This window comes from Etheostoma cragini, chromosome 6 (genome assembly GCF_013103735.1).
Source record: "Etheostoma cragini isolate CJK2018 chromosome 6, CSU_Ecrag_1.0, whole genome shotgun sequence".
NCBI lineage: Eukaryota > Metazoa > Chordata > Actinopteri > Perciformes > Percidae > Etheostoma > Etheostoma cragini.
In genome coordinates this window covers 14,078,586-14,089,379 of record NC_048412.1, presented here as the reverse complement: position 1 = coordinate 14,089,379, position 10,794 = coordinate 14,078,586, and the positions used below count along the sequence as shown (strand labels likewise).

The window sequence follows — 10,794 nt, the reverse complement described above, 5'->3', positions numbered from 1 at the left end:
CACACAATATATGCATACTCTAAACAGAACAATATAGAGGCATTAGTGAACATAGAGTTCAATAAAAATTATTTAAAATGGAGCATAATGCAAGGATACTTGGATAAATAGTATTAAGTTATTATATTACAATATGAACAGTATGAACATTATGGACAGTTCTGAAATAGGAAATTTGAATGATGATCACATTGTCATATTTAACTTCAAATGAATTGCTCATTGTTATCCAGTCTAAATGTCCTTTGATTAATTTTGTCCCATTATTTTTTCTCCTTTTAATGTTTTGTGCAAATGTTTTTTTATTGAAAACAACATTGGCATATAGCCTACTGTAGTGTTCAATTTCACACGTAACATTCTCACTTGGAGCAGTCATTCACTCTTGGAGCAAATAATCTCTCACACAGTGTAACGCTGTCCATTAATCAAAGGGTGAAAAAAATACTTTGACGAGGCAACGGAGAATTTGCATTAGCTGTGTGCTTGGCCATCAAGTGCTATTTCAGATTGGAAGGGCTGCGATGATAGCTCACTTCACAATGACTAGACACGTCCCTTTGGTCTTGTCAATGGAACCATTTGGCAGCTTTTAAAAAGTAAACTTTCCATTCAGAATCTTATTGGGATCCATTTCGGCGTCTCACGCTCACCATCCACTCAAAACGTAATGTTACTACTCTGGCAGTCTCACCAGCCCAAACAAGTGTGTGGGCGTGCCCCTTTGGTTTCCGGTCGAGCTAGGTCTGGTCTGGTTTTGTAGTTTTTCTAACATTAGTAGTTGTGGCAACAGCATGTATTAAAAAAAACTACAAAGTTTGCTTGGCCAAAAAGAACGTTCAACTTGCGGTTAAAAAAACTTACACCATTAAAATGAGTTTGCGTTAACGCCGTAAATAACATGACAGCGCTAATTCCAACCACAAAAAATGGAAGGAAACAGACATCTGGCGAAAAAACATGCATCCGGCGGAATTTCCTTCTACACCAGAGCAATCCCAGAAGTGGAACGTCGAGGATCTAGACTAACCTTCACCAAACAAATTCTGCAATGCACTACATACACATTTCAGAAAGCGAGTGCCACAAGAAAATTATTTCATCCCATTAGCACATGCTTTATTGCGAGAGGTTGAGGGAGGCAGTAAGAGGATGTGAAGTAGCCCTCTAGCATGTGCGCTGTCTGCAGAATTGAAAGCGGTTAAACTTTTTGCAATGTTAGAAATCCACTGGTCCCCATGCCGAAGAGCTACAGTAGCTGTGGTAAATGTTGTTCCTGGATGTGACTGTGTCCTTCTGTGTCTCAGGTTAGTAAAGCAGAGCAATAATATTGTTTTCCACGGAGTATAGCATGAAAATCTGACTTTGGAAAATGCCCGGCCATTCAATGGTTAAACATTTAATGACCATTATTTATGTCAAGGAGGGGATTAAACTACCAGATTGTTACTGATTAATCCATCAATTTCTCAAATTACAGTAATAATGTTGAGTTCTAGGCCCTGGGCTAAGTTACTGTCCATAACGAGGTCCCGAGTCTTCTTCAGTTCAAGTGGTGTACTTTGCAGTACTGCCTATTGCTGACTGGTCAAACATAAGCTTTGAGACTGCCACACCAACTGCAGTAGTTCCTTATCTTTATGGTCAACTTTACAGTTACAGACATACCAAAATACTTCCTCAAATCCTTAGAACATTCTGTGTCTCACTGCACTGCCTTTTAAGATGATATGTGAAGGTCATGATATATGTTATTAGTAATTATGAATTACGTAGCACATCCCAATGACTTCTTACCTCTCTAATTTGCCAGAAAAAGGCTTTTAGTCACAGGGCTCTCCTTTCCAGTCCTGGAGAGAACAACTTACCCTCTGTCTGGATGAGTCCTCAAGATACTTCTCCACTTAGGTCAGCTTCTCTTTTTTTTCTTCTTTTTTTATCTTAGCAGAGAGCCAACTGTTTAACTTCAAAGAACCATGGCTTCAGATTGGCTAAAGTTGTCTATGTTGGGTCCCCAGCTAAGCAAGTGGACAAGTGTCCCAGCTTCGGCTAGCTTAAGAAACACAAATAACATAGTCCAGGGCCATGCATGTTAGATTTCTTCATGTGTGCTTTCAACATGTGCACTCAAAAACGATAATAAATAATAAATCAAATAGTATGAGGAGGAAAATTGACTGAGATCTGCAGTTGGCACTAATTAGCATCGGCTGCATACACTGAGGAAAATAATTAGATGGGTTATACATAAGGCTAAAATTGTAATAATCATATACAGTTAAGGTAATATTCGGAATCAGAGTAGGGCGGTTCATGCCTTCGCCATCAAAGAAAACGCATGCGCACCGCACAGAACTTCTCCTAGAGGGCTTGGGTAAAACGCGCATGCGTGTTCCGTTCAGCGCCAGCTGCAGCTCTCGGCAAAGCGTTCTTCCTCCTGGCACAGCATCACACATTTGTTCCCCTTAGAGCTGAGCAGTGAAGCGTTTCCCTTGAGAGTGTATGGTCTCTGCGTGAACAGATGTCTGCAGAGCCATTTCGTCTCCTCGTGCTCAGTCATTGTGTCTTCAATTTGAGGAAAACGCTAACGCTCCTGAGGCTGGTGAGTAGGGTAACGTTACATGAAGATAGCAACTCGTTTGGTTATTGTGCAGAAGCAGCTCCATAGGTCATAGTAGCTAGCTTGCTAGCCTGAGTTTTTGTTTTCTCCGGCCTTACCCGGGAACGTGGCCCGGCCACCTCCCCCTGGTTAGCTTTCTAGCAATAGCCTATATTTAAACAAGACCTTGGCGTTGTGTATGGTAACGTTAGGCTCAGAAGCCAAGCTAGTCAATGTAGTAGCTAGATGCTCATGTGGGATGCTCGTTAGCATCATTAGCTTGTTTGTAAAAAAAAAAAAATGCTATGTGACTGTTATTAGTATAACATCCCTTTTATTGGGAACGTTAAGCAATGTGGTCAGCAGTCTCAAGCAAACGTAGCTTCTTGAGATCTACAAAATTCTGGTGGCTTCCTTAATTGTGCGGGGATGTGTTTATGTTCATCTCATGTCTTGTGGTTTACGTTAACGTTAGCTTGCGGTCATTTGCTTATTCAGATAATGCAAGCCGCAAATAAGGCTCTCCTCGCCGTTCACGTAATCTTACAACGGTCAGATTTGAGGGTTTAAGTATAGGCTGAGGTCTTGTTCTTAACTAATCAAACAACAAATGTAAGCAGTGCAAAGATCTTTCGAGGGACACTGGCACCTCTGCAGAAGGCGGATGGCAGGTGTCGGACAGTTGTTAGAACCGTGGGTGCCAGGACAGTGGCAGGCGAACGGCGCTCGTTCGAAACCCGTCGAGAAGCTGCGAGCTGACCGTTGTCGTGTGCCTTCTGGTTTTTCCACCTACTGGTTTCCTAGCCTGTCCAGATACCGTGGAAACCTATCAACGGCTACCCACGTCGACAGATTCTCTACATATTCATAAACATTTGACTGGCCTTTGCATGTCGTACCTTATTATAAACTGTACTAAACTGTATATCTGAGCACTACATTACTACAACATTCTACCGCGGGAAAATGTGTTTTAAAAGAAATTAGGATGCGCCTTGTCGCGCTGGATTCGAACCCTCCTCAGCAAAAATAACAACATACAAGATCGCTTCGCTATCCACTCCACTATACATAATCGCGTTGGTTTTAAGACAACGCTTTGTTTTTGTCAATAGTAGGTCAACATAACTATATTGTGCCCTCTGACCTTCTGCTACACCTCTGCGCTATCCGTGTGCAAGGATTTGTCATGACTGCATACTAGGCAGCACAGGGCTTCCTAGTATGCAGTCATGCAACTGGAAACGCATCATCTCAAGGGAAATTGTTATGACTTTTACTTGCTTATCTTTACTTGAGATAAACTTAAAGGGAGATTTTAGTTGGCTATGCTAAACAATAGTCTAGCTAGAGTGAATGAATGAAGTAACAAGTTATCTAGTCTTTGCCATTTTTAGCATTGGCTACTATCTCTATAGGAATAAAAACAATATCAGTCCCCACAAAATGTTGTCACTGAAAACTATCGTCCCGTTATATCAGAGAGGGAGAGATTCTGAGGGAAGGGGCTTTATAAATCCTATTACATGGGGACATTCGTACAAAATGTAATACATAGCCTAAAAAAATAATTTCATGATTTTTATTATTTATGCTACATTCTGACCAACTTAACTTTCTGCATTCGTTTGCTATAGTTTATGTAGATGTTGTAGGCTAGGCTATACATGATCGTACATACACATAGTAGTTGTGGACATTTTTATTTCTCTGCCATCAGGTTATTAAATTCAGAAAGTATCTACTTAAAATAGGATCCTAATCAACAGCCTACATGATAAAGTCTGGAACTATGGCTATTCAGTTCCTCTAGGATTTTGCGGACATTCTCAACCCGTTCTCACTCCCCCTTGGTCATTGGCTTTCAGAGCTGCATTCTGAGTCTGACATGTGGGACTGCTGGGATCTGACTGGGTTGCTTGAAACTCCGTTCAGTTGGTCAAAATTGCGAGTTGCACCAAAGTCATGGTAATTGGTTGAATGCACATGAATTGATGTTGACATGACTAAAAAAACAACCTGAGTAAGTTTTTCCATCCAACTGCTTTAAAGCTAATAATAACCTGGGCATAATGATGTCACATGCTGTTTTGCTGTTAAATCAGTATATCGAATTATTTGAGAAATTTTATGGTGTTTACATTCAAATTCCACCTAAATCGAACATTCACAAACCTGTGACCTGAAACAAACGCATTCATGTTTACATGCAGGCGCCATTTTGGAAAACAGACATGGCCAGTTGAGCGACCAGCGCTGTGTAATCAGTGACCAGAAACATGGCTCACATACAGCGTTCGTGGTTCTACTGGTCAGGACAGAAGTTAAAACCAGGTCAGAACTTAATAGAGAAAAATGTCGATTCAGCCTGTAAGCATGACGTCAAACCAGTTTAGCCTGGTCCACTGGACTAGTAAAATCGACAACTCTAATGAAGTCTTCCCATTTGGTTTTGTTCAACCCAACGTCTAGTTTAAGACTGTCCTGTTTTGTCCCTGTTTAGAGCTGTATCACAGGTCTCAATGATTGCTGTGTGAAATAAGTGGAAATGCAAACGGTCATGGCTAGGCTAAAACATGCTATATAAAGCCAGTGTAATTGGGACGTAAATCCACACCTTGGTGGGGCTGTCTCTCTCTATACTGCCATCCAAGGTGGCTCTCAGGTGCTTTTGTCGAGTTGGATGCTGGTAAAAAATACAGCCCAAGGTAGCACTGACAAATAAGCATTGTCTTTTCTTCATATTTATTATAGGCCTACAGATCTTTTGAAAGGGACCTGGTTAATCAAGGTTCCAACTGCTTAACCATCTAACAATGTTTGGTAGGAATAGCAAATTGTAATGTCTCATTACATAAAATATATTGCTCATCATATAGCTTAACATAAATTCACATTTTACTGTAAAGAACAAAATATGACTAGTTCTCATGTTTACCATTGATACGCATGAGACCATGTGTAAAACGAGTTGTCACATTTAAGAGTGAAATGAATGAGAAATGAATAGCCATTAAAATGAATAGAAAGAGGTAACAATCATTTTTAAAACAAATGTAAAAAAAAAAAAAAATCCCATTTTCACTTACTGATGTCATTTATGTGTGTGTTTTGATTCACAGGAAACGTCCTTGCATGACCACAACACCTGGGTTGACTTGTCCCTGTAGCTGCCATGATGCTTGGGTTACAGGGAAGTACTTCATCCCCCAAAATGTACCGTTGTGTGGCATGTTCAGCCACCTTCACTGGATTGGCCTCCTTGTTAGTACATCAGGCAACCCATGCTAATGAACTCTCCAAAGTCCCTGCTCCTCCCCAGCCTAACATCAGCCCACATGAAACACTGTGTGCAAGTATGGACTCATCCTGCGGGCGCCCCGGTCCACTGTCGCTCTTGCCTGAGTGCCCTTCGTCTTCTTTATACATTTGTGATTGTGGAGAGGAGTTTCAGGACTTTAGTCTTATGCTGGAGCATAAGCAATTGCATGTCTCTCAAACACAGCAAACCGAACCTCTGGATCGTAAGAGTGTTTTCTCTAGTGACACAGGGTGTGATGAAGTTTTTCCAACCCGGCATGTATCATTCATTCCAACTGCAACCCAGCCTGGTTTGGTCCTTAGTTCCCCTTCTACCTCAAGGTTTCCAGCTGTCGAACTACCCACATTAACAGACCATAAAGCAGATGTAAGCCTGGGGGATAGCATTGCCATAGTAACCACTCCTCAAGGCCAGTGTACACCCCCTCAAGATGAGAGTGAGAAACAACTTGAGAACATAGCCACAGCAGAGCAAATACCAGAGATTGTAGAGGACATGCTTTTGCAGGACAAAAAAAACTCTGTTCTCAGCAGCGAGAAGGGTGAGAGTTTGCCCAAAACTAACTCCCTAATGAAATTGCTGGCATCAGCATACATGAAGCGTTTTCCACATCCTCTATCTCCGACTCAAAATAAGATAGTTATCCCCAAACAAGAAGATGTCCCTGTTGATATAACACCCGTAGTGAAATCAGAGGTGTCTTCGATCAATGATCTCTCCACTGCACAGTTGAGGCGGCTGCTAGCAAAACCCGGTATAAAGACAAATGCTCCATCCATCAGCAAAATTCTTGAGTCTAGTAAGAAGAAGGTTGTCTGTCTGACTAAGACTTTTTCACCTGTTGTGGTTCTTGAAACCCGTCAAAAGCTCATGGATGCTGGTAGTAATGGCACATATGGGAGATTTCAATGTGGCCGCTGTCGAAGGGTCTTTCAAAATGTGGTGAAACTGACAGAGCATCATTTCTTGCACAAAAAAGAGAGGATCAAATGCTGTCGTCGCTGTAAACAGCTTATCATTGGGCGGCTGCCTTTACCTGACAATCACGTATGCCCTCACTTAGGAAACAAGACTGTACAGCCATCAAGCTCTTTTAAAAAAAAGTTACCGTTTGCCCAAAAAATAGTGCCATTCCCTAGTCTAAACAGTTCAAGAAAAGTTTTCTTTTGTCCATTGTGCAAGCACAGCTATGCACGGAGGTGGAACCTCAAAATGCACAAGTGCCAGGGCCCAGGGTCAGCCCCCTCTCTGCAGGCCAATCCCTCCTCTCATAAAAGGCTTGTTTTGAGATCAAACAATGAAGTCAAAACAGATGCAGAGGTTCAATCTGCATTTCAAAACTCTAAAAATATTGCTGTGGGCACTGATGTTACTGGTCGTATCAATGTAGAGGGGGCCTCTCCAAATTCAAAGCAGTCTGCCGTTTCACAGTTGGCCTGGACTCATCCAGCAAATAGCTTCTCACCGTTTTACCCCAAATCTACAAAGAGGGAGCCAAACACAGACCCCTCTGTGTGTGGGGTAGAAAACAGCTGGGATGCAGCAGAAGTTGACAACGAGGACGGTAATGAAGGGCAGTGGACAATGCCCTTGGATGATGAAATGGAGGTGCTCACCTCTACAGGGAAAGCTGGTAATGACAGTGAGATGAAGAGGTCTGTGTCAGCTGACGATGCAGAGATAGCGCCCCCAAGCTTGCGCTATTTTGTCAGAGATGGTGTAAAACGTTACCCTTGTAAATGGTGTCAGAAAACCTACAGTCGGCCATCTACTTTGAGGCGCCATTTACGGCTGTGTGGATTTAGGCCGCGTGGACCTGGGGGTGTAGCGCAGGGTGGTAGTCAGGCTTCCACTCCACTAACTGCCAACACTATCAAACCAATGTTTGCTTGTTTTGTCTGTGGGAAGACCTTTAACCGCAAGGATAACATGATGGTTCACAGAAAGAAATGTCAGTTGCAACGAACGACGACAGATGGTCGGCAGATGACTAGAGCAAATATGCAGCAGAGTGTGACGGGGAACGCATCAGACTGTCAAACCAAGGAGGATGATGGGGGAAACTGGGGCATCATGTCCCTGCCCTCAGTACTTCCAAGAAGGGTGACCTGTGAATGTGGGGTTGGATTTACATCTCCAAGGCTTCTCCTGGAGCATCTGCAGAAGCATGCACAGGAATCCTACACATGTCCAACTTGTGGAGAGACTGTTAATTCCTGGGCAGACTACGAAGTTCATTTGCAGATCCACATGCATCCTCATCATCAGCTGCTGAAGGGACTACATCCCCAACGATCACAGCCTCTATTACTTCGATTTCAGCAACAGCCCCCGCAGCAGCAGCCGCCACCGCCATCTCCATTAGTGAAACAGCCTCCACAGAAGCAACCACGCAAAGAACAGCTTCTGAATCCAACAAAGAAGCAGCAGCGGTTTGTATGCACACGATGTGGCAACACTTTCTCTTCTCGCTGTTCCCTTCGAAGGCATATATCCTGGAATCGATGCAAAGGTGGACGGGCCACAAATCCCACCAATCCACCCAAAAGCAACCCACCCAAAACCTATCGCTGTTCCCACTGCAACGCTGACTTCCCGAACACAGTTAGTCTGATGTTTCACCAGCGGAGTGGGGCTTGCAAGCCAGCCATCAAGCCTGTGCGTTGCCCTGTTTGTCTTCGCTGGTTTGGCACCATGGACGGTTTGCAGAAACACTTGCTTACTCACAAACAGTCTGAGTCACATCGATGTGATGTCTGTCACGGTACATACCCAAACCTAAAGTCACTCAAAAACCACCGCAGGAGGATTCATCGCATCATGGCTGGAGACATTAAGCCGAAAACACAATGCAACAGCTGACTCATTAATGATGCTTAAGTTTTATTTCTGAAAAATTGGCAAGGGAGAGCATTCAAGAATGGCAGCATTTTATAATGGTTTGTTCTTTCCATATGTGCCAATTGTAATACTTGTTATTTTTACCCCTTATTTTGACACTGTACAGCTCCACATGTTTATTTTTTTTAAACTCTTGAGTGTGTAGTAGCTTTTCAATGTTAAAAGCTTTGGCTTTATCAATTGCATCCCTTTTATTACATACCCTCATTAGCCTGTAAATAGTAATAATAATTAGATGATCACTTTCATCATAGACTTTGTAATGTATCATGTTGTTCATGGTGGTAATAAACATACCAATATGTGGAACACGCGTTATATTGATTTGTGTTATGGGCTCTACTATCTTAAATATATTAAAGCCCTGCAAGCCTAGAATAGGTATTTTTAAAGCTATCCTGTTTTATGCCCTAGCTGTCACGCATCATGTGAGTTGGGCATTTTCATTGAAGAGAAATGTAAAATAGTATATATCATAAATGAAAACCTTCTGGACAGGTCCAAGCTCCAGTACTCCAGGAAGTAAAATGTATGTACTGTATATGTGTTTTTTTTCTGATAAATGCAGAAGAAATCAAGAATAATAGTCAAATCCGAAAACTAGTAAATGACATCTTTTGATAATTGGGCTTTTACGACAGTGATAATGTACATTAAGGTAAATGTAAGTATTTTGTCTTCGTAGTAGTTAGGAATTCATTTATAATTACTTTACAAGTTTATGGTATGCATTTTAGAGTTTTTGCCACCAGATTATGTGTGGACAGTATCCAAACTAATCAATGAAATATTGTTTCTGTCGGGGCTGAATGACCAACTACGCAAAGCAGGCGGGAACCTTGTAGCCCCAAAACCTGGGACCCCCAAAAGCTCCAGGCGTACCTAGGATGTTTTAACTGGGAATATTTAGGAGTATGTACAATTTAAAGCGTAGCATCAACGGCGATGGTAAGGGCCTTAAGGTGGCTCCTACTTTACTAACTCGTCTTCAGTCACTTTTTGGAAGACTCTTTGTTTGTTGTTTTTTAAACTTGTTTAAATTGAAATTTGTATTTTAATCATATTTCCACCCAGCATAATGAGTAAAGTGGAGCTTTATCGCATTGCCTAGCAGGTTAATTTAGCCATGTTATTAGTACAAAGTAAGATTTATAAGCAAAATACTCTTTACATTAGTCCTGCAGTAATAACCTGCAAATAAAAAAACGTGTTTTGATTTACCGGAATTATCATTTTTTTTCCATTCTAACAAGGAGGCCTTATGTTTTAATAAATAAGATTAAAGGAAACATTAAGAAAAATGGTAAGAAATCTTTTTCAACCTTTGGTCTGGGAAAGTCAGTAAGTGTGTTGATATGTAAAATGTTTGTATTAAACTAAATTCAGTAGGTTTTGGATATCATTTAAATGTTACACTACTGTAAACCCTCTAGACATTTGTCTGTGCTTCTGAAATATGATGCGTACCCACTGCCTACTTGTAAGGGGAGAAGAAGGATAGGAAAACTATGCCAAATGTTGAAAAACTGAACTGGTAGAGAATTCAGTGAAGAATAGATTAGTGGACTGATTTACATATCCTCTGAGGGAACTTTAATCCCAGTGTAGCCATGTGATTTATAATAGCTATAGTTCTTTGATATTCATTTAGTAGGCACAATACTATACAAACACCAGGGTAACCCCTGACTTTACATGTTCAATTCTATGCAATAATGCCATATGTTGTGAATTCATGAATTTTGCATGAAACAAAACAACTCATCCTAGACTTTAGGAAGTCCCCCCCCCCCCCCCCTCCCTTCCCATCTTCCTAAAAAGTGGAGATTGTGTGGAAAGAATTCAGTTTTAAAATCCTGGTATACCACCTTCTACCACTCTTCAATAGAGAATACTAGAATATAGTATGCTGGCTCTCAGCAGCAGACAGAAAAGCACTTCAGAGGGTCAACAACACCGCACAGAAAATCAT

General features: G+C 41.5%; 2 protein-coding genes across 2 annotated transcripts in view; one reads left to right on the top strand and one right to left on the bottom strand.

Annotated features, from left to right (window-relative positions):
* The window catches only part of LOC117946933 (trypsin-3), a 30,863-nt gene that overhangs the window by 3,639 nt on the left and 16,430 nt on the right, over positions 1 to 10,794 (bottom strand). The gene's annotated exons all lie outside the window — the stretch shown is intronic.
* On the top strand, positions 2,372 to 9,128 carry im:7147486 (zinc finger protein 836). The gene is made up of 2 exons (XM_034875371.1): positions 2,372 to 2,602; positions 5,722 to 9,128. Exon 2 carries the CDS (start codon positions 5,775 to 5,777, stop codon positions 8,781 to 8,783), a length of 3,009 nt encoding a protein of 1,002 aa, XP_034731262.1. The 5' UTR covers positions 2,372 to 2,602; positions 5,722 to 5,774; the 3' UTR covers positions 8,784 to 9,128.

What these genes read in the sequence shown, in the direction of transcription:
- im:7147486 (XM_034875371.1), top strand. Translation starts at nt 5,775, where the DNA reads ATGATGCTTGGGTTACAGGGAAGTACTTCATCCCCCAAAATGTACCGT.